The following is a 25,181-nucleotide window of genomic DNA, read 5'->3' on the forward strand; positions in this document are numbered from 1 at the left end:
CCAGGCCACCGTTTTTCATTTGGAAGACCCAGAGCACCATCATGTGGCGAGGAGCTTTCACTACACATTTGTTTCACAGTTACAGTCCGTGGAGAGATTTTTTTTTAAATTACATTTCTTTATTGTAGATAGACATTCAGACAGACAGATTAAAAAATAATAATAATTACGAATATAATGTATACTACATGTATTGTTTATATTATATATTGTATGTATTGATATCCAGCAATACCTTTCCATTATTTTAGACCGCTCCTCATTTCCTGGGTCATCGCAAGGTCTGGAGCCTAAACCATTTGGATTGGTGTGAAAGACGGACTACACCCTGGACAGTTATTGTTAACCGCTACAATAAAGGCTATGATATCTGTCATTTCTGACATCCAGTGAGATTCCAAATAAATCAAGACGACACTTTCAGATAGTACCTCTAGATGTCTCTCTTCACTAATGTTTAACTCTGAAGCTGCCTCTGTCGGCCTTTCTATGCAGCAAAGTTGCACCATAACAGTAAGAAAACTGGCCGTGTTAATTATGCAGATTTCGTGATGAGAAAGTGGAGGGATCAACATTGGGGTCGTCACATGCAAAACTCACTGTCCTGAAGCTAGTTCAGTACAAATTTGATTATCAGGTACTTGTTTTTTGCAACAAAGTCTAAAATAGAGGATACTTTGAAGACAATAAATTTTAGAGTGTTTTTCCGTTTTCCATTCCTACATTTTTTTTTTGAAGCTACGGTCAATGACTTAATGTAAACTTGCAGAGGAACATTTAGCCCCTCCCACTTCCGTTTGTGACAAATGCAAGAAATTAGTGGGAATGCCCATGACCACATTTTAGGCTATATCTCTAACTGCAGAGCTATTTTTCTCAAATTGTAATTAAGTAAAAGGAACCTGGGGTCGGGATCACATCTCATTGTAGCTTTACTGCCACAATAATGTTGCTTTACCATCTACAATCCTGAGGTGAGAGGTCAGCATTCATCATAGAGATAAAACGGACATCTCTTAACGAACATTCCTAACAAACAATAGCTGACAGGAATGCCAGCCTTCTATCAATCGCACACTAATTGTGTACTGAGTAGCCTCCAATCACCCATGTCGCTAATAAGCCACATACTATGCATCGTGATGCAGTATTTAGAAAAATATCCTGGCCTCATCTGCTGGATGATTTGGCTCTTTCTCTTGTTGGAGCCAGTGAGACGCTCTGCTCTCCAAAAAAGTGGACGCATTCAAAAGACCGGAAACATTTTTTTGTGTGCCAGGCTGCCTTCCTCTCTTTGCTGCTGAACCACAAACGACGCCAAGTCCAGCTCAGCCCAAGGCTTGTGCAGGAAGATAGCACACCAGATAAACAATAAACAGGTTAGCTTGATCATTTCATTCTGACTTCTCCTATACAAGTCCAAAACCATCCAAAGTCAACAAAGGCCAACCATAAGAACTGACAAACAGAAAGGGGGGAAGAAAATAAAACCAAGTATGACTCATGAAAGCTAATTACTAACAAGTACATTTTAAGTGAGGACCGCAGAGTTCAGATTTGAATTCCTTAAAAATCTGCTGTTTCCTTTCTTGCTCTGAAACAGGAAGTAGAACTGCGGTTGTCTTCCGTTCGCCTTGTTTATTGGAACCCGCCTTCCTGTTTTTAGATTCTTCCTGATAAAGGCCAAAAGTCCCCAGCCGAAGGCCCCTAAAGCATCTATCTATACACAATTTTTTTTGTTTACCTGCTGTTGCAATTGGGATGTATTTTTTTCTCATTTTTGTTTAGTAGATCTTCACATCACTAATGACTTTCAGACCTGTACTCTTTAATATAATCCGTGTTCGTGTATGTCTCATCTGGAAATAAACAAAAATAAGACACACGTATCCCTTAAAAGCAGGTGCAGCTAAAAAATAAAAAATAAATAAAAAAGTGAGTTAGTGGGAGACTGACTGGCCAGTGAACGTGTGTGATTGTGTGTGCAGTGCGTGCGTATGTCTTTGTGTGTCAATGATAGTGCCATGTGCAGCCTGGCCAGGGTAGAATGCAGGTCAGCAGAGAGGGAATGTCTGGAATGTCAGGATAATTCAAATTCTTTTTGACTTCAAGAGAAAACTGCTACCTGGGATTGTTTAATGTAAAACGTCTGAAAAAAAGACAAATAGTGCTAATTTGGCACATATCTTTTAAACACATTGGAAGTGTATTGAATACACACACACACACACACGGGAGTTCGAGACCTCGTCAACTCAAACTGTTCCCAAACACCTGTCCTGAAAATAATATAGAACTCCCAGCTGTTGAGAAAAAAAAACAAAAAACACCCCTTGAATCCTGTTCCCATGCTAGTAAGCCTCCCATTTGATATCACAACCTATCTACTGCCATACACCCACACCCACTGACCCAGACTGGCCAGCTTTTTTTGAAGGCAGCCTGTTTTCACTCAACAACGTTGACAAAGACTGGTGAAATAATTACAGCTGGGCTGAAAGTCTGCAAGTGTTTGTGTACCGTAATCTCCACCAGTGAGGACTGTGTCATAGGAAGAGGAGGAAGAGGTTGATTGTTCTGACAATGAGACGGCAATGACATCATATCAAAGAGCTCTGTTGAGAGTGTTCAACACTTGGGATAAATAAGCAATTGGCGGCAATGTTCACGGCTCAAACGTCAACAAAATTTATCATTTTAGACACAGGCCCATCTGGCCAAAGGTCCATAAATCTCTAATCTTTCTCTCCATAAATCACTCACATTCTCTTTCCTTCACAATACACTCTGCCTCTCAAAAAAAATCTCACTTCATATATATATATATATATATATATATATATAGAGAGAGAGAGAGAGAGAGAGAGAGAGAGAGAGAGAGAGACAGAGAGACAGAGAGACAGAGAGACAGAGAGAGATATGTATTTAAGATGTATTCAGAAATGTTTAATGAGTGCATATAGGCCAGAGTGCTGCTTCACAGTTTAGGCCAGAATGTCTTGTGATGGGAGGGGACAGCAGGAAGACGGCTTGGGGTCCTGAGGAAGTGACTGAGTATGTAGAGGGAGAGAAGGGAGGGAATGGAAGAGTGTCACGAGGGAAAGCTGACAGCAGAAAGACAAAATAGAAGGAAAAAAATTGTCAATAATACTGCTGTATTGTATGAGAAGTGAAAGCTTTTATCTGAAAGATTTTGGAGATAATTTTGCTATAATTCCTTGTGACTCTTGTTGGATGAGTTATGTATAGCATGTAAATCACAATGTATACGTGGTTATAGGACCAGGGAGAAAAATGTGGCTCCATGGGCAGCAAGGGAAGCATGGACACATAGAGATATTTACATACAGTCAGACAGACTTCCTGGCATTGTCAGCCCGAGAGCATTGATGTCAGATCCACTCCTTCCTGTGCAGAAGGGAGAACGCCATGCAATGACAATGGGCCAAAAACAGGACAGAGAGGAAATGTTTAAATTTAGGTCCCTTCTTCCACCATCTCCTCTTTCTATCGGCTCTGGAGCTCTGGAGCTGTTTAGGTTTTGTGAATTCCTTCAGTTCCCCGACCCCCCTCTCTCCCTCTCCCCATTGTGTCCTTTCAATGGAAGGATTTTCACATTCAAGGCAAATCCCAAAGGAGGATCAGCCAGTGAGACCAGAGTGCAGTCAATTACTTGTTTTCACTGACAAATGCGCTTTAACGTAAATCTGCCTCACAAATAAGCACACAGACCATCATGGTATAAGAGTTGGCTTTTGTTTTTCAGATGAAAATAATTTTTTTGAAGTGCTTTTAACTTAGATTTAACAAAAATTGCAGCTGAAAATACTTGCTGTATAAATAAATTGTATAGAGTAGCTTCATACATGCAAAAGTATGTCTTTATGAAGTTAATAATACTTTCTTTAGTTGAAAAGTAATAACATAGCATGTTTAATATTAAACATTGATCATGATTATACACTATTTCTATCTTCTTACTGTAATTATGTTAGTTGGGGTTTAGTGTTATCATTTTTATACTGCATTTCATAGTTTTTGCAATACATATGGTAGAGTATTGAAGTTTCGTGTTATTGTGTTTTTTTTTTTTAAAAAATCTTTGTATTATACGTTTTATAGACTTAACATTACAACTGCATATTCCCTTGTAGTATTGTCACCTATGAATATTTTTTGAATTAATTAATCTATCAATCATTCAACCGATTAATCGACTAATCTGATTCATTTTGATTTTGCGTTAAAGTGCTTTACAAAAGCATTGGCATGCGTTACCATGATGAATGTGTTGAACGAGCTCTGTGGCCTAGTTGTAGTGTCTGTCCTGAGACTGGGAGGTTGTGGGTTCAATCCCCCGGTCGGGTCATACCAAAGACTATGAAAATGGGACCCATTTGGCTCCCTGCTTGACACTCAGCATTAAGGATTGGAATTGGGGGGGTTAGATCACCAAATGATTTCCGAGAGCGGCCCCTGCTGCTGCTCGTCGCTCCCTCAGGGGATGGGTCAAATGCAGAGAATGAATTTTGCCCCTCTTAGGTGGGTATGACAATCAGTGGTTACTTTAACTGTAACTATAGAGGGGAGACAGAGATTTGTTTCCCCCTTTGTTTATTTGATATAACTTCAGTGTTTGACAGTCTTATCAGTCCAGCCCCCATTGGCAGGTTTGTACCATGCCTCACAGCTGCCCAGAATTAACAGCACTACTGACCAGAATTCTGTTTTTATGTTTTTGTCATTGTTCATAAACCAATAAGTAGTCGGAAATATTAACGGGAAAATATGATTATTGAGAACAGTAAAGCACACCAGCTTCTAAATTGTAGTAGGGGCTATATTAGCATTCCTGACAAAAAGTAAATACTGTACCGTACTGTATTTAAATTGTTGAAAATTATGCTTGATTACTTTCTGACTTCTCATTGAATCATAGACAGCCTGCTGAAATTGCACCTGTTATGTGTTAATTCTTTTTACATTTAATGTTATCAGAATGTCTTCCACATTTTTTTGATCGACTGCACACTCTCATCCTCCTCTTTTTCTAATCAGTTAATTACTTGCATAACCTAAAATTTAAAAAAAAATGACACTAATATTATGACATGAACAAATATCCTGAATGTCATACGCAAATATTTATTAAATATATGTATGTATGTATGTAGTTATGTCTATTGCTCAAACACAACCTGTGCTACCTTTAACGTCTGCTTCCATCCGCTGTCAAGCTAAAGGATCAACTTCGTTCAAAATTAATGCTGTGATGAATCTGCGTTAATACGTTATTAATACAATATTTTTTGTGATTAATGCTTTAACTTTGTCAGCAGTAGCTTAAATATTTAATTTGTGTTAAAAGATTGGCAACAAAATGTTTGCAATGTTTCACCATTTTTAAAAGTGAAGAGAATTTGCATATATATTTTTTTTAAGCCAGCAACAATAAATCACATTAGTGGGCTGCATTAAATTATGTGGTTAGGCCGGACCTGGCCCCCAGTCCTTGAGTTTGACATCTGTACAGCATATTCTACTCAACAAACTGAATGTCAGGGCAGTGTTGTATAGAACTCCTGTAGTTTCATACCGATTTTCTATTGTCACTTGACAAAAACTGTGGAAGTTGTCTGTTGTGGCGGGCGAGTTGAATTTACCACCAAGTGCCTGTTCGCTCTCGCGTGCGCGTGCACAGACAGCGTGTCGGCGAGCGCGCGTGCACGCAGGCCAATAGTTCACCGGTGTGTGGCTTCACTCGCAACTGTTGCTTTGGTCAGACTGGCCCGGGCGAGGTTTTTTGTTGTGTAAACCGAGCAGGAAAGGATCTTGTGGGGAGTCGCCGCTGCCTGCTGCCCGTCACTGAACTGCTGCTTCGCGAAGCCGCTAACAAACAGCCGGATGAAGTTGAAAGTCGGAGGTATTTTTTTTACTTAAGGACTCAAGCGACAACAATGCCATCTTCACCGCCGACTGGGAAGTAAGCGAACAACTTTATCTTAAACTTGCAAACGTCAGTGTTGTTTATGTTTTTGTTTGAGATGACTTTTGAAGAACCTGCGATTTTTGAAGTGGACGCCCAGTGTCACCATTAATCCGGGGAGTGTCACTATAAAGTGTCTGACAAGTAGCTCGTCTTTCAGGATTGGCTTTATATTTTTGTTTCATGTAACATGAGTCACGATTTGTGTGAAAGAACTGATAACTCACTTTAAAAGTCTCCAGAATAGCATACCAGTAGTTACTGTTTTCAATAAGATTTTATGTGTACTAAATGCTATTTTTTTATGCTAGGAATACAATGTACAGTATTGTCTACATGATTAAATCAGTCACTAAAAAAAACAAGCTATTTGAAACAGGCTTGATTTACACGTGATACACGTAAACGTTAACTTTCTTGGTATCAGTTTTCTGAAGCAGCTTGTTTGATGTCATAACCAGCATCAAATAACAAGACATACCTGACTTGAGGGTTTCCATGGCAACACTGCCTCCTAGTTTAAATGGATAAGATGGCCCAAACATGAGGGGATGGAAGCAATGGGGGAGATATTATTGTTGTTGACAAAACTGATTTTGTTGTTAATTCTTTTAGGCGTTGATGAGCGAGAAAGAGGACCAAGACATGATGCTCATTGGAGCGAATAGCTGACATTGTGGAATGAGAGATGATGGAGCAACTAGACAATCCTGCCGCTGAGAGTAACAACCCTAATGGGTTTGTGAACCGAGTGTTTAATGTTTCCCTGGATGTGGAGAATAAGACCAGCAGTTTTTATTTTAAAGAGACTGGGTCAGGGCATGAAGAGACGCAGGGTGAAGCCCAGGCCCCATCTTTTCAGACCCCTGTCAAGGACAGACAGGAGGTCAACCGGAGACCCCGTGCCACTGGGGGCATCTGGAAGATCTTGAACCGGAAAAAAAATGTCTCCGAGCTGGAGCGAAGACCCCACTCCATGATCTTACTTGGGGAAGCGTCTGTCCCTAAACTCTCATTTGCTGATAAAGTTCGCTCCTTTAAGAAACTAAAATCTCCTTCTGTGTTCCGAGGGAAGGCTGGGAAATTGTCTAGTGCCAAGCTTAGCAGCTCATTGGTGGATGAGGACTCTTTTTGCAGAGACATTGGCACACCACAGCAAACCAGCAGGGGCACACTTAGACATCGCGGCAAGAGGCATTCGTATGCTGGCTACACAGCCGAGTTTGACTGTTCTTTCGAAGACATTGACCTCCCAGCTCCGATGGATGACCAACAACCCGCTGTAGTACCAGAAACTACAGTTCAGAACGGTTGTAAGCCATCAGAAAGAGTTTGCTACTCAAAAAGAAACAACATCAATTCAACTAACTGTAGCAAAGCTGCAGGCTGTGAGGAGGCTAGTGTTAAGGCTAGCAAAAGTACCACCCAAGGTGCAGGGAGGCGACACAAAGATGTGTGGAGTTACTTGAGGAGGATCTCTCTTTTGGGAAAGGCAAATCCTGTTTATTCAGAGAGGAGCTTTGATTCTGAGCTTCCCTCTCTTGACAAAACTATTGACTACGACTATGGTTCTGTAGACATTGAGAATGTCAAAGACTTCGATGCACTGCCTCAAAAAAATCCTGACATGAAGGGACATTTTGGTGGACTGTTTAAATTTTTTAATAATGTAGCAGAAACAGCCAGAAAATGGCGGACGACACCCCGCTCCTTCTCCCCTCCTGAGGAAGAGAAGACCCCAATAAGCTTGTCTCAGGCTCCTCAGTGCTCAGTACACAAAGTTCACAGTGTGTCCCTAACACTCCACGGCAAAGGACTACTGCAGCGTCACAATTCTCCTTCCTCACCATTGACCACTAAATCCTCAAAATCCAGTAGCTTTGACTATGAGATCCCAACACCTGTGACAAGTGAGGTATCTCCTAAGTTTGTGTTTAAAGCTTTTCGGACATGCTCGGTGTCTGGAAGTCTCACCGGCCTTCAAAGCTCAGCGAGTACAGGCAATCATGCAGACACAACAAACCAGAGGGCCACGATTGTACAGAATCATATTCCTCACTCAGTTCCAAACACGGTGAGTCATGCTGAGCATGAAATGAATCCATCAAACTGTCTGCATCTTGGAGAAAAGGTAAAGGAAAACACAGGAAATGATGAGGATTCCAAGGATGCTCCACCTGACTCACAGCAGGTCCAGGAAGTGAATATTCAATTACAAATGAATAGTAAAGAGAGCACAACCAATAGCATACCATCATCTGATTCCACTGAGGAGATATTTAAGGTAATGTACATCATTCATTGAAATGCAGCTATAGTATGTTTTCATTTTACATTTACATCCCATAACAGAATTTCCGTAAATGTGTAGGAAGCCAGTATTTTTCTGTTTAACAATGATGCCATAACCACATCCCAACGCAAACTTTTCCTAATCATTAACACTGCCAGAGGCATGCAATTACTGTCCATGTTCAAAATGTGGTTCATGTAACAATTTTAACCAATACATTCATTTTCCTGTAACAGCAATAGAGTAGGAAAATGGCATGTCTGTCATCGCCCCATGAGTTCAGTCATCGCATGTGTGGTATAAATATTGATAATGAAAAAAGTATTAATTTCACCAACCTTGTGCTAAAAAAAAAGGCACATATTGAGAGTTTTGAAATGTTATCATTTAGCACCATCTGTTGGCGAGAGGCGGTAGTAATTGCAAGGGCTGATTATATGACTTCAAACCAGAGATTTTTGCTCATTCTTGCCACATGTAGCATGTAACAACAGCCCTGACTTCCCTTGAGCACGCTGATGTCTATGCTTCATGGTGGCAATCCTTTTTTTTTGTACACTAGTGAAGGTATTAGTCATGTCCCTGCCAGTCACACTGAGTCAGGACATGGTAGCCCAAATCCTATTGACAAAATGAGAAACGACATTGCAATACTCAGCACAATATCATAAGGGTTTGTTATGCAAGGACATGTGCAGTGAATTTTGTTGTCATTGTTGATGCACCACTGTAGTTCCCCACAATTCTTCGGTAAAATAGGAGCTTGTGTAAAATAAACATTTTAAAATTTAATGGAATTTTCCTCAAAATCTAATATAGAACTGTACATAAATCAGTCACAATATTAGGTACACCTGAGATCTTTTTTTATTTCTAAACAGTACTTCCTTTGCAAAGACAATAAATGTTGATCGATCACTTTTATCTAGACCAGTGGTTTTCTAATTTCTTCTTTTTTTTATTTTTATTTTTACCAAATACCACCTAGCTATGCTTTGCGCTTCAAGTGCCACCATCATGACCAATGATAGGTAAAATATAGTAGCATAATATAGCTTAAGTTATTGTCATCCACCATACCATTATGCCCAATGAGAACATTGACACTATAAAAAAATAAAATAAAATGATGTACTTACATAATAAGGAAAATAAAAATGTATTGCACATAAAAGCTAAAAATAAATACTTTTTAAAGATTACATGCAAATTCATTGAGCTAAAAGTTAAATCCAACTTCGTTGTACTAAGTGATTCTTTGGTGTACTAGTGCTATTTTTTATAATCACAGATCTAGATCATCACCAGAATCTAATAGCTTCTTACTTGGTCCAAGCACCGCCCCTTCCTAGTGCTTCACTTAATGCTTTTTCATAATCCTGATAATTGAATCATTACTATTTATCGTTTCACTATATTTAAGTAGTGTGGTCTACACTGTGAAGGATAAATAATTATGCTCTTAATTATTAATACTTAAAACTCAGTTTTGATTTACATGAAATAGAGCCATCCATTTTCCACTGCTTATCTTGCTTAATGTTGCAAATGAGCTTGAGCCTATCCCAGCTGACTGGGATTGTAAAACAGACTACCCCAAAATGGTTACTAGTTGAAGGCGCATAAGAAAAGATCACCACTGACACTCAAATTTACACCGAGAAGAAATCGATCCCACGGTGGCTGCACAAAAGGCAGTCATGTGTACCACTACACCACCAGTTATCTCTAGCAGATATGACTAATTGGCCCTTAATTCTCCCCATAGTTGATCAAAGATAATGTGCAGATTCTCAAAACATTACAATAATACATTTCTGATTTTGAATGAAAACAACACATTGTATTTTAACGGCAAAGTGTTGTAATGGGTCTCATTCGATTTCAGGTGTACCCAATGTAGTGTCCTGTAAGCATTTATTGTTGCATCTTGTATCTGGGCCAAGCCTCTGAGAATCTTTGCCAATCCCAGCTGTGTGAGCAGATTGCAAGCCAGACCGGCTGCAGTGTAAGACTGCCAGGCCCGGCCTTGCCCCTCTCTAACACAGAGAAGACCTCTGTACCTCAGAAGCTGCTGCGCCCTCGTCCTCGCCCGGCATCAGCTGTATTGGATCTGCGGAGGCCTAACCCAGACCAAGATCTGGACAACGCTTACAGTGAGTTTGGCTCACTATGCCGACGGAGGCACAGACCCAATCCCGCCATGCAACACTCACTGGGCCTTAGATGGAGGCCTGCTCGTCCCAGGCCCTGCTCTGTCATTGAAGCAAGTGTTACTAGCACCATGCAGTCCACGGAGTTGCACAACAGAGTAAGATGTTAAATAACCACACAAGCATTTGTGTATCCATTAACTAAATTTGGCATCAATATGCAAATGTACTATAGATATATTCCCCTAAACACAGTAGAAAGTTAGATGAACATTTTTAAAAGAGATCTGAGTCCCACTTATAGTCTCCACCCTCTCACTGATAAATAGAGCACAAGGCCAGAATGAATGAACACACTACAGATGCTGAAGGTCAGCCTGTTCCTAACCCAGTATTTATACACTACTCACTGTTAGCTGCAACAATGCCAGCATGCTCTGCCCCATTTATAAAGCAGGGCCTTTATTCTTGGACGCTGCTTTTCCACCAGCTCACATCCCCCTCTCACTCTTCTGTCTTTCTCTTTGTTGCCTCTCATTTTTCCCCTATGTCCAATTTTCTGCCTCATTGCTCCCATAAGTTCTCCTTCTCGTTAACCTAACTCAAAGTCAGTTCGTTTGAACCTTAGAGGCTGCCCGGCTGGCTTGATGTACTGTGTAGTCTGACAGTTGGCAGCCAGGCATGCACCACTAACACACCATCACATTCGGCATGCTGGATGTGAAATATTTTGAATTCACTGGACACAAGCAGAGAGGCAGGATTTTTTTTTTCTAGCGATGCTGTGTACGTTCAACCTGAGAATATATCAACTGTGTCCTAACTTTTGAGTACCCTCTAGGCCTTGTCTCGCCCTCTGGGGGTGTCTCCATTAGAACCGCCCCTGAAGGCTTCTCTGCAGCGGTGCCGCTCCCTTCCTCTGCCCCCCAGCACTTTAACTACCTTGGCTCTTCTCCTGCCTCATTCAGGTATTACATCTCACATTTATTTAAATGTTCTATATGTTTGAATAGATGGGATCATCTGTTGCCAAACTTGCTTACTTATACCTGTTCAACAGATGTGGGCCAGTCATCATCGTCATCAGTACGTCTGCGGTCTGAAGGCAGTAGCTGCAGGAGGAAGAGGTTGCTGCGACCTGGCTCAGAACCCTTGCAGGTTAACATTGTAAGTTGAGCACACCCAGCATTAACACTCATAGCTTTGCTGTCTCTGAAGTTTTGAAGAGCCATTAAAAGATGGAACATGGCATCAAGGCTGAGCACACAGTCGTTGCAATTTTTTTTCAAATTGTTCAGTGCTTGAAAAGTGCTCATTTTACTGTCTCATGCTTGTGGTTGTTGGTGGTTAACTACCGGAGCAACGACACATTATCTCCAATTGACATTAGTACGTTGTGTTGTACTGTACATTCGTCTCATTTTCTTGATACCCGACTTGTTGAGGCTGGCCCATCTTTTGGAGAAAAATAATAATCTTTAATTATATACAATTATTTTTATTAAAGAAAAAACAAAACACACATGCACTTCTTTGATGCTGGTTGACTGACTTCTGCAGGGTGGTATACTAAGGTGAGCTCTTGTGTGATCACATGACCTCATGCATGATGGCTTCCATCGCAAAGCGTTTGGGTTCCTTTGATTCACACTTTTTCCTGCATACTTTTGTTTAATCACAAACGTTATGAATTTTGACTATACTGTACATCTAGATGTAGAAACAAACTGTGTAGGTGTGCATTGCATTAATGTGGATAAATACTCCTTCACTACATGCTGTACTATGAAGATGACAAGGGTCGAGTCAATACTTTATCATCAATGTAGGAATTGATGCATGGATGTGATGAATCTTCTCATGCCATTCCTCATCTTTAACTAGGCAAGTGGGGTGATATTAAAGGACGACTTCACACTTGCATCTGTAGCAGTCCTTCAATAGGGGAGCGTGGTGCAGGGGTGGAGGGTCGGGGTGGGCGATGTTTCATGTGAAGGCATGGAACATGCTTTTTTGGTTGTTGTTGCTGTACTACAATGAAGTGCAATAGCACATCCGCTACTGTAGGTGGCAGTGGCACACTTTTTGGCAGTGGGTGCACAAGGAGTATTAGCTCCTCTGCAGAGATGTACTTACAATGATGGGGCGGCATGGCTTAGTGGTAGAGTGGCTGTCTCCCATCCGTGAGATTGTGGGTTCGATCTTCACTCCTGGTGACCATGTTAAAGTGCCCTTGAGCAAAACACTGAACCCCAATTTTCTTCCACTGGTGTGTGAATGCGTGTGTGAAAGGGTGAATGTGAGGCATTATAAAGCGCTTTAGGCATCATATGGTTTAGATCAGGGGTTCTTAACATGTTTTACCTTTGTGCCCAATATTTCCTGTAAAAAGTGGCCAGGGTCCCATTCAGATATTATGAATTATGTTGACTTATTCTTGTTTGTATTTAATAACTAATTTAAATCTAGTTAAGGTTTATAAACTCATTATTTTTGAATGAATGAATTAATTAATTACATAAATCAAGTTGTTGAAACAGACAAGTGAAGCTTTTTTTAAATTTTGTATTTATCGTCTTTGTTTCTCTCTATGCTCCATTTATGATGTAGGCCTACTCACTTTGGTTGACTGTTTAAATGTATTTTTTTTAATCTTGTGTGGGCTGACAGTCCATGCTTGTGTGACGTATGGTTGAAGGGACGTCAAAGTCGAGCAGTATTTGACTAATTACTGTCGCCTAGAAGTTTCTAAATGAGCTTAAAAACACACGTTTCCGTTTTTGTGTGCGTTTATGTGGATGTGTTTTTTTTTAAACAAACGAGGCAGTGTGGACGGATTTTTTCTCTGCACGGGGAGGGGAGAAATATTAGGGTTTTAAAATACCCTGCTACATGTGTACAAATCCTCAATTGAAACCTGCCTGCGGCCCTTGCGGCCCAGTTACAAAACTGAAATTCATTTGCGGCCCACTAGATGGCGATCTTGGGCCGCGGCCCAATGGTTAAGAATCACTGGTTTAGATAAAGCGCGATATAGGGGGGGGGAAAGTAATCCATTTACCAACAATTTCATAGACAAATTATGCTATTTATAGTCGCGGTAGAGAGTTGGGGGGTCGGGGGCACAAAGTAATTTCTTCTTCCTGGTGGGGGCATAGCAAAAAAAAATTTTTGACTAACACTGATCTTTCACATTCATTATTTTCTGTTAATAACCTTCGCTTTAGAACCACTTCAGTTTTTCTTATGGTAAGTATTCATGAACAGTAACTTTGCTTACCGGTATTACTGACATGAAGTGTGGAACGGTTAATAACAATTAATAATGCAGTTTACTGTATCAAGTCAACTCGACTGACTTGACCATAATAAGTCATCTTATTTTGGAGATATTTTCCATCTCGCTTTTTCTCTGCTCAAATCTTTCACTATTTAAATACAATTACCTTCTTAGTAGTAAAAGTAAACAGCAGAATAGGTGCTTTGATGTGCACGTTGCCTTGGGGAAATTGTTGGTTAGTGGATGCGAAGTGGGTGTACTGTAGGTGCGTGGTTGTATGTTGACGGGTGCGGAGTGGGAAGGACAATGGGGGAGGAAAAATACAAAATAGTATTCAACATTTTGAATCTACTAGTTTAAGTTGAAACTACTGGTTGACATATCTGTGTTTACTTAATTCAAAATTGGAGAATTGCAATATGATCTACAATATCCCCATTCTTAAAATGGTTTATAAATAATTCTGTTAATTATCATTGATATCATATTACATGACCTCAATATAGAATTAGATTTTTCTAAAGTCTCAAATTGAATTAAGCATTTGGAGCACTTGATGTTAAATGATGTGCAAACCACTGCACAATGTTGCCATGACACTGGCTGTCTCGCGTTCATCTACTTGCTTCTATCTTTAGGCAGCCTTTTTAAGCAAGGGCTAAAAGAAGACAGTGTGTGGGTGACAGAGAGAGAAAAGGGGGCGGTAGAGAAAAAGAGAGGGAGAGGGAACGAGAGATGTTTCCTTTTCCGTGTGCATGTTTGTGTCGTAGCCTGCCCTAGGGTAGGGACACGCACCACTGGAAAGGTCGTTGAATGGTGAGAGACATTTATGTGAAGCATCCGCAGATGTTCCACATTTCCCATGTCTTATTTCACTATACATGGCTTTGACGGATATCTTTTAGGTACACTACAGTGTGTATTACTGTTCCTATTAGGATGACTTTTCGCGCTCGGAGGCCGCAGGCGGAAAGAAAGCATTCTCACTGCAGTGGATTAACTGCTAATGCTGACGCCTCTCTTCTTCATTTCATTTAAATGGATTTCTCCTCCAGTCACTGCCCCCTCTTCTCTCCTTGCCTCTGTTAATTCTTCTTCAGATTGAGGGGACAGTTTGCTGTGGTTTGTTGCTGATGCTGTGATAGCATCTGTACTGACTAGTTGTGAGAGAGGCTCATTTATTAAGGGCTTCATGCTGGTTAAAACTTTAATCAGAAATTTTACATGATTAAGTGTAAGACCAAGCTGGGTATGTTTGGTCATAATCATATTATGCAACGCTGTCTATTAATTATGAACGCATGAGTCAGCAGGCAGTGGTAGTTTGGGCAAAGAGTTGGCCAGTGATGGAACGCGCTACTTGTGCACGCAACGGTACACACATGCTGGGGCACCGGGTTCTCATTTGTCGACCTCGCTCTTTCAGCGTAGATGATTTAAATTACTGCGTTTACAATACTTGCCACCTGGTAATACATCCTAAGCACAACACACTCAGACAGAGAGTAATTACATTTTACATTTCTTCTGATGTGCTCTATTTCAAATGTATTCTATGGGATGGATGACTCATTCCACTGGCATCACTGTTTTAAGAAGAATAAATAGCAGCAGGTTGCGATGTCTTTGTCAAATACCATGAAGGTGTATCAATGAAGAACTGCAAACATCTGCCCTCCAAGCCACGCGTGCTCTCGAACCTGTCCTTGGTGTTTATTCAGCAACACTGCTCTACCAAGGTGCAAACCCATATGCACCGTGACATCCTGCAGCCACCAGCTGTAACAGTTCTGATAAAGTGCTGCGGATAGAATCTAAGCAGGTAGTTGTGTCACAGCCTCCTGAGGCTGTTTCTCCTTCTGACTGGGTTTGTGCATGTCAGGTGTGTTAATGTGTGTTATTGTTGGTGCATGCACAGTATGTTGTGTATTCATGTGTGTGTGTGTTTGGCAGACAGAGAGGCTCAGGGGCCTTTTTCTTATATAATTGTCAAGAGAGTTTCCTTTGCTCCCTGTAAAAGCCATTCCCACATTTATTTAATGTGGCTTCATGTTCCCAGAGACTATGTGGTAACTCTCTGATCTGACTCACTGGAGTAGCCTGCATTTCTGTAACTCCAATTATTCTTTGTATCTTTCCTTATCTTGTGTGCCTGTGCAAGTGCAGATTTGTGTTTGTGTTTTGTTGTTGCACATTGTATCATAAACTTCCAGAGGGCTATTTGTTTTTTACAGCATCATCTGTGAAGTGATCATATGTTGATGTCATACTAGGACATTGAGGACATTTAGTAGATGAAAGTGTCAAATGTGTTATGTAATCTTCCTTTTGGGAAAACTTTAGACCATGCAGTACTTATTATCCAACCTCAATCTAAGTCCTCGTTTTGCCTGGCTGCCATTTTGTACGAGTGATATTGGTAATTGATATCAAGAGTGGGGTGCTCGTTTTGGTATGGGTCAGGAAAAAAAGTGGTACCAAACATCCCTAGTAGTAACAATTATATTGATATCCTCCGTCTTGACTACTTTTCTGTTGTAGCCGCCATATAGCCTCCTTACCAAGTCATTAAGACAATTGATCTTGTTCCAACTGTATGGGAACAGATTGATGAAGGCCCATTTCTGTTCTGACTGTGCCTCAGGGCACAAAGCAAGGTCCATAAAGGCATAAATGGATGTACAGTATTTCGTGTGAAATAATGAGATTAGCTCACAGAGTCTTGACCTCCACCTTGCCGCTCCTTTAGGATGAAGGGCAAATATTCCCACAGACTCATTCCAAAATATTGTGGCAAGCCTTCTCATGAGATAAAGGCACCTGGTTTTCACATATTTTGTCCATGTAGTGGCGACTCTTTTTTCCTCATTTTTCCGACACTGCAGTCTCATTACGTACAAAATGTAGATTTAAGTAGTTCTTATTGTTGAGGGGATATTGTGGCACAGGTCTTGCCAACTTTAAGTGGATATGCAAACGACATCAATAATGTTGTCTTCAGCTGAAAAGTTGTCATTTTATTGACTGTGCACAAGCACTTTGTACTTGACATTTAGGATGCTGCCTCAGCTTTCTCTCTGGTCACCCTCAGGCCAAAATCCTACACACTGGAACTTTACCTTATTGGAAGAATGCCATGTGAGCTTAAAAATGTGACACGCAATAATTGTGGAAGTGGGACATAATTAGCAGTTAATAAAATACATATGATTGATGATTTATTTCATTTTTTTAAACTTAAAAACTCTAGCTTTCAGAATTAAAGTTGGAAGCATATTTAGTCTTTCTTGTGCTCGATATGTGCAATTAGTTTAAATGATCTCCAAGCAACAGTGACAAGTGTAGCTTTTAGGAAAGACAATGTAATGCATCTATGCAAATGCTGACCTCTGGCACACAAAATAATTAGAGACATATAAAGATCACCGTAGTATGTCAAAGGGGTTTTGATATTCCTCACAGCTACTTCAGATGGTTTCATCACTTCTAGCATCCCTGTTGTTCATCAGTTTTATTATAGCATACACAAATATACAATGCAAATGTGTTTCATTCTAGCAGTGATCCCATTAAGGCATGGCAGTATAAGCTAATTTATTATTTAAACCTCCCACACAAGAGATTGCTTAAGCAGGGTCTATAATTGTGACAAACTCTTGTGTAACAGACAAGCTGCTAAGGCCTATCCGAAGTGGACGGTTAACGCTGCCACTAGTCAACGGCTCCAGGGACAATTCTTTTTTTGTGCATTAGGGTTCTGAAAACTGCTTAAACAGACTTATGTAAATCTTATTTGACAAATATACAAGGCCAGCATGCTCTGTGGAATTCAAGCATACATAGTTTGAAGTTTGGCAGATGTCAGCTTTATTTATCCTTCAATGGATTGTGCACATGTGACGGTGGTGAACCTATTCTAAAATAACAAGACAAGTATAATTGGCTGTAAGGTGTTGTAGTTGTGTCCTGTAGGCCCATGTGAAAGATGGGGTAGATTTTCCTGGCAGCTGACAATTCCTGTGTACATTATTTTTTTTTATATTTTCTGTGTCTGACCTCTCAGGCTCCCTGCTACGCCAATGCGGCATCAGAAAAAGCGCTCCATCACACACACGTACAGTATTATGCAACAACTTCTCTTTTAGTTTTTCTTCTTCACCCTCCCTCTCCCTTTGAGTTCTGAGAAGAGAGCTAGACCTCATTCACTGGCATCACTTCTTACTCCCTCTCCTCACATCAACTTGATTTTGATTCCCCAATGTTTGTTTTTCACCCGCTCACCTCACTTGCATTCTCCCCATGTGGCCCTCCCTCCGGGCATATGAGACTACCTGCTTCTTGGGGGGGGGGGGGGGGGGGGGGTTTCTATGTTCTTGTGGAAACATGGGCATGTGCTGCTGGTGGAATCTAAAGTAGGTGGTTACATTGATTTAAAAATTGTTTAAAAAAAAATACTGTTAATGAAAAATGTCACATTATCCCATATAGTTTCTCAATGTACAGTCAAAAAGTTTATAAATGTGTTTTGTTGTCAAGAACCTCCACAGCACAGTTTAATCTTTTTAAATGGAAAGCAGTCATCCAAAACAGCAAATGCCATTAAAATGTACAGGAGTGACGTTTATAGGTCTACCAGCAGCTCTCTTCTTTTTTCGGGTCAGTTGGACTAAAGAGCATCTACAGTAAAATGTGAACAAACCCGACTGGTGTTGATGCATAGACCAGTTGAAAGAGCCTCCGATGTGCTTACTCTTTTAGTCAAGTATGTGAGAAGACTGTTTATTATGAACTGTTAAAAAATGGCTCCAGATGTAATAAACATGGGGATCTAACTATACTGCTCTGAAGTAGACATTTTACAAAATTCTAACAGACATTGCATGCAAAAATAGAGCCAGCAACCAGAAAACATAGCCAGGATTCCAATGTATAAGGCCCCAGGTGGCTGCCAGTGCTCTGATGAGTTGTGACACTAGTAAACACACTCATAACTGGCACAATGCAAGTGCAGTAGTGCAGTGCTCGCCTGCAACAAATCAAAGCTGAAACAGGTCATGCATTTCCTTTTCCCTCATAAATGCCTCTCTCTGGCGGGTTGGTACAAAAAAAAAAAACACATGGTATATAAAAGTGTGTGTTTTTTAAAATGTGTTATTTTATTAATTATTATTTTTAAGTATAAAATAACATACTTGGAATTTTCTCCCAAATGTTACAAAGGTTCAGAGGGTTTAAATAGGAATTTATGATCAGATTAAATGTATGATAAAAAGGCAGTCTAAAGAGAGGAAAAGCCACCACTGAAAAAAAATCGTAATTTTTAACCCTCATTAGACTTTTTTTCCCCAAGCAACAGCAAAAAAAAAAAGCAGCACACATTAATACTTACATAACTTTATTTTCAATGACTAATTTCTGAACAATGCTTAAAGACTTAGGTTCAAGAAAATGCATATTTTAGGCATTCTGAGGCATGGAAAGAAAAAAAGCAGGAAATCGGTGTGGTTGCCGTGGGGCTAGGAGGGAAACAAAAGAACAGGAGCAGACTGGAGTGGAAATGGGTGTGGTGCAGGCCATTGCCTCAATAAGTCAAATGCCCTTCGGCCACAAACAGATTTGATCACACAGAAATTCTTATTCAGAGTGAGACATTCTAAAAATGTTTGTGGTCTCACACAGACCGACTTGAGAAAAATAATCTAGGGTTACGATTATGTATTATGTCTTCACCCATTTCGGGCCACTACTTAAAATACTTTTTTTTTTTTTTTTAAAGGGGAAAACGACAACCTGAGATAAATACCCCCCTCCCCCGCCCCCTTGTATTTGGTCACTTAATTTTGTTGGGGCAGCTGTGAACCAATGTTTAACTTGTACTGCTATCTACATATTATCTACTGCAGTTTATGACTGTTCAAAAAAATGAAGCAAGTATATTATGAATACTCTGGTTGAAAAGGCAGTTCCACCGCCTCTTGGTAAGGTGTCTGGCATCCATTTGACCATCCACTTAAGTTCCCAAGTATGGTTTCATTTCTTATTGAGACCTATAGACCTCACTCCATCAGATGAAAGTTGTTTTTTTTTTTTTTGGGAGATCTCAGTATTGATCATTTGAAATGTCATCATCATTGTTCTCCCTTTTTTTTTTTTTTTTTGTATGTGTGTTTGTGCGTGTGTGTGTGCGTGCGTGCGTGCGTGTGTGTGTGCGTGCGTGCGTGCGTGAGAAAAAAAATTAAATAAATAAATAAGAATTCCCATACCGTTCACCTAAACCGAACACTTCAAAATCCAGCCAGAGTCGTGGGGCCGCCAGGAGACCCAAAGGGGGACCAAAGAAAAGAAAGAAAAGCGAAGCCCAGCACCGACCAGACACCACCCACCGGGCCACTAACCTTCACCAACCCCAAAGACATCCAAACTCCAACAAATCAGGGAAACCTCAAGGGCCCAAAGGAGAAACTGAGGAAAGGTAGAAAGGACAGACGAAGCAGAGTGAGATCCACAGACACCAGCCTCCACCGAATCAATGACCTGAGGGAGAAACAAATTGTGTCTGAGACTCGATAGATGCTGGTGTGGTGGATCTAGCATGCATGAAAATCTCCACCAAAGAGGGGAGCCGTCGACCCCCGCCAGGACAGAGCAAGCGCAACACCTCAGGGCCCCCCAGGCCGCGGCCGCGCCAAAGGACGACCCCCGGGCCCCGCAGGGGCCACCGGCCGGAGAGCAAACCCCGGAGCAGGAGCGCTCCCCACCCCAACGCGGCCCGCGCCCCCAACCCAACGCAGCAGGACGGGGCACTGCAGGCCCACCAGGCACCCCACCGGCCCACAAACCCCGCTCCCCCCGCCCCCCCACCCCCGCCACCCACCCCAACCCAGCCCCAACCGCCCCCAGGTCCCCAAATCCCCAGACACCCTCCCCACCCCAGCACCCCCCACCCCAGCACCCCACCAACCAAGCCGCCCCCGCCCCCCGCCCCCCGCACCCACCCCCACCAACCGACAGCCCCCCAGCCCCCGACCCCAGACCCCGGGGACACACCGCACCCAGGCATCCGCGCCGAAGAGGGGGCCGGGCAGCGGAGCGGAGAGGGCGCCCGCGCCCACCCCACCACGCGGAGGGACGGAACACCAGGGGCAGAAGGGGAGATGGGGGCACCGGAGGACGGGCGGCATCCCCGAACCCCAGGCCCAGCGGGGAGAGGCCCCGGTCGTCACCCCAATGATCTAAGTGAAAAACTAACCCTGTTACTAAGTTCGCCAGCTCGCCGACTGGCGAACTCTACCCCTAAACCGTGTGTGTGACCCCACCCAGTGTATATACAGATGAAAGTTGTTAAGTGCATCTGCTCTTATACTGCTCCCAGTTTAGGTAATGTAGGTGGTGATAGATAATATCAATGTCATTTATGAGTACAGTACAATATATTTATCAATGTTTCCCTAAGAAATACCATGTGAGCTAGGGCTTCTCAGCAACAATATAATTACACCAATCTATTTGTAAACATTGATGTGTGCTGCTTAACAGTGTCTGTGTGACATTCATTGCAAGGATGTTGAGCACAGTCAAGATCTGGAGAGAGTCCAGCTTGATGTCGATTGATTTGCCTCTGTTCCCCTCTTCCAGATCATGTTGACAATGTTGTGGCAGCCTTGTGCACTGGAGTTATGCCGTAATGAATGATTTTGGTCTCTTCATGTGTTGTGTGCTCACTTGGGAAAGGGTTCGGGGCATTTTAACAAGAGTGGACAGTAAATAGGATCAGACCAAACAAAATCCCATTTAATTGGTATTGTTTTTGTTCCTCATTGCAGACTTATTGACAGATGATTTTTTTGTAATTAAAATACTTTATTTACATTATGAGTCAATAATGCTTTCATGCTTTGACCTCACAACACTGCTTCTGAAATAGCTGAGAACAATAAATGTGCCATGCTAGACAGATCGTGTATAGACAAGTCTTGTTCGCGACATGGGCTGTTTTCAGGAAACTATTCATTTTCACTGACAAATTTGTGAATATAAAGTACTATCCTGGTAGTAATCCAATAAAGGCTACAGCCCAGTATCAGGAGCCGCTGTTAAGAAAATAACTGTTTTGCAAGTTGTCTTATTAATATTAAATAAATGAGAAACCGGTCTATTCAGTTTCAAGTGGGATGAAAATGTGTCTGAACAAGATGAGGGCTAGGTCAGCCAAGGAGAAGAACATGTCAATGCTTGTTGTTCATGTAAAATAAGTTTAACATTTTATCAGATGTAATACTGTGAGGAATTGTACTGTTTTCACAAACAAACTCTTCTGTATATGTATGAGTAAATTAGCATTGGTGTCTGTGCAGATTTAGACTTTCAAATGTGACCTTTGTTGTCTAAATGTCAGGGAGATTGGAGAGTGAGCCCACAGTGGAAGGGCACACTTATGTAATATGCTCCCTCTGCCTTTCACACACACATGCACACGCACACACATATCCAAGCACAGAGCAGGATCTTGTTTGAGAAGGGTTGTCATATCTTAGCTGTGATGCTTTGTACAGCTCTTTGCAATTCACTGAAAGCCTCACTTTCATGAGCCTTTGCTTTTATCTGAATGTATGTGCAGAAAGTGCCCTGGAAATTATTTATGGCTTTAAAAATACTGATGCACTCCGTTTGGTGTTATTCTTTCAAACATATTCTTAGATCTTTGATCGAAACCCGAAGCGCTATGTGAAGTTGTGTTGAGTGGTTGATTTGATAACTGGTTTGGGGATGTGGTGACTGAACTGAACCAAATGCAGCCTATGAAATTATTTATAATCACAGTGTGTACCCATAATCTTCACAACAATGAGGACACAAATACTAGGACAATATCTAATAACCATGCTCAAGAAATCAGCTGTTTCGCTATTGATTTTGAAAAACTTATAGCTCACTTGTTATGATTGACTATGTATGACTATTTATTGTTACTCGATTGACCATGGCTTTGTTTGCTGTTTGCCCTTTTCCTTTGTGAAAAAAAAAACCAAGTACTATGAGTACTGTGTTGGGGTCTATTTGTAACAGTTGTGTAATTTACAGTATGCATTTGGCAGGCAATGTGTGCCTTCAACTGTCAAATACAAAAAACAAAACAAAAAAACAACAACAAAACACTTCCGCATGTTATTGCTTGTTAGTGTATCATTCTGGCAGGAGACCAGGACAATGCCCCTTTCGAAATATTACACATCCACAATGTCTTTTGCTTTACCCAAGACCAAGACATCTTCAAGAGCAGTAATTTGTAAGTACTCCAAAATGTGCATGTTTTCCAGTAGCGGCTAATCTTAAATGTTACTTTTCCCAGCCAACGAATCAGACTACAGTTACTCATCAAACTCTCGTAACGTTACTAGGTCGTGTTTATTTACTTTGATAACAAGATGACATCATAATTTCTGCTGGGAAACACCTTACACCACCAAAGGCAGTTACCATTAGACTATTTCCAATGACATCCAGTTCCTCTTGAGACAACTGCAGCTGTCATGTTGGAGATTGACGCCTTGATTTGTTCTGATGCTTATTGAGTGTTTGAATAGATACATTTGAGAGCCAACAAAGAAAAATAGTACCCCATGTTTAGCTACAATATACAGTAGATGGAAAGGATAACATTTTATTTCATTGTTTATTGAAATTTTCCTTCAATTGTTAAATGTCAATACAATCCAAGTAAGGGTTGATTATGGCTGAGTAAAAAAAAAAAAGCCTTGCCAGTCTGAATGAGGCTTTTATATTTCATTGGTTCCCGCTATTCAAAATCTATTCTTATAAACTGCATTTTAAAGATCATATGCCATAATTATTATTATTTTTTTATCTTTCATATAATTGTATTAGGTTTGCAAGATAATTTGGGCTGGTAATAGCCATGATGCCTTTTTTCCAAGCTATTTTTGTTGTTCTTAAATGCCTGAGATAAAAAATCTGTTTAATTTCTTATGAATTAATATTGGATAAGTAATAAGCTTTGCTCTGATTGGGTTGCTGTTTTCTTTCATTTGATCTGGAAAACAGTTGAACGGTAGTTGTGTTGGATCTGTTGAAATTAAGTGGGCCATCAGTGGAATTGTTTTTTTCCACTCCATGCTGACATTGCAACCACCCAGCGAGCACACTGAGGTGGACTGACAAGCATGAAGCCATGGTCGTCGGCTGGTTCTCAGTTGTACACTTGATTTTATTTTATCTTTTTGTGAAGGGATGGATGAACTGAATTTTAGGTCTTTGCACACTCGCTGGAATGTTTTGTGTGTATGGCAGTTCTGGCTTTTTATGCAAATTTATTTACCATAGAGTTAGTAAACATTTAGCAACAAGCTGCATATCAGTGCCGTCACTCAGAATATTCACACTTCCAAAATGGCTACTTTTCAATAACTCAAACGACCGGCTTCTTGCTGGCCAAACACCATTTCATTCAAGTTAGTATTACACTTAGTATTATACCTTATATTGTTCACCCTCTTGTGTACTGACATTAACACAATACTACTCCAAAAATCATTTTCAATCGCTAATTTAATATGCTGAAGTCGCTACTTTATTACACTGTTATTGATTGAAATGGCAGCATACATGGTCGACACCTTCGTCCACATTTGTGCTATATTAAATGTACATACATGTCAGAAATGTAATATTCTTTGGCTACCTGTATGGTGCCTGACTCCCACCGTTCTAATCTCCTTGAAGCTAATGTTAGGCAGTGCAGCTATTTGGTTATGACCTCCACTATGTCATCTTATCATGTATTCGTCACTGATCCAAAGTTTCTGTACACTCTATCAACTTTTTGCCCTTCATTTTGGCACATCTGACTGATTAGGGTTACACAGAAAAAACAAACGCAAACAAACGTGAGTCATTCTACTAATCTTTCCATTTCAGGCCTATAGTTTATACTGCTAATCTCAACCTCCAACGTGGTGGACAAACAAATGTGTCTGTTCGGACATATAGGCACCCATACTTTGAGCTTAAGATTCAAATTGTATCCAGTAACGTATTACTGTAATATGTCTATTATTTGCATTCATGATTCGTACTAATAACTAATATTGTTTATACTGTAGGCCTAAGATTTCTTCTTTTTTTAAATTCAAAATAAAATTGTGTGTGAGACACTCAGTATAAAGGACTTCTTATATGCCAATTATTTCACTTGATCTTTAGGGCTATTCATACGAAAAACAAGTATTATCATTTGATTGTTGCACAAGAACGACTTAGAAATACGGGTTCGAATTATTGTTTTTGTCTCCCCCATGCGAAAATTAACCGTATACGGGATCGATTTGGCATAATAGCTTCAGACAGAATGGTGGTGGTGGAAATTTGCTGACATCATGCCAATATGCAAGATGTTTAACGCTTTAAATAAGATGGGTCCTTGAAATCGTGAAATCCTCCTGTAAAGTGTGA

General features: G+C 40.7%; 1 protein-coding gene across 2 annotated transcripts in view; it reads left to right on the plus strand.

Moving 5' to 3' along the window:
* Nucleotides 1-5,838: 5,838 nt before the first annotated feature.
* The window catches only part of arhgef9a (Cdc42 guanine nucleotide exchange factor (GEF) 9a), a 50,839-nt gene continuing 31,496 nt past the window's right edge, over nucleotides 5,839-25,181 (plus strand). For both annotated transcript variants that reach the window (XM_077577511.1, XM_077577512.1), the window contains exons 1-5: nucleotides 5,839-5,983; nucleotides 6,602-8,270; nucleotides 10,252-10,590; nucleotides 11,274-11,400; nucleotides 11,493-11,599. In XM_077577511.1, coding sequence (XP_077433637.1) covers nucleotides 6,675-8,270; nucleotides 10,252-10,590; nucleotides 11,274-11,400; nucleotides 11,493-11,599 — 2,169 coding nt within the window. In that variant the 5' untranslated portion in view covers nucleotides 5,839-5,983; nucleotides 6,602-6,674. The remainder of the gene's footprint in view (nucleotides 5,984-6,601; nucleotides 8,271-10,251; nucleotides 10,591-11,273; nucleotides 11,401-11,492; nucleotides 11,600-25,181) is intronic.

The sequence above is a fragment of the Vanacampus margaritifer genome, chromosome 10 (genome assembly GCF_051991255.1).
Source record: "Vanacampus margaritifer isolate UIUO_Vmar chromosome 10, RoL_Vmar_1.0, whole genome shotgun sequence".
Taxonomy (NCBI): Eukaryota; Metazoa; Chordata; class Actinopteri; order Syngnathiformes; family Syngnathidae; genus Vanacampus; species Vanacampus margaritifer.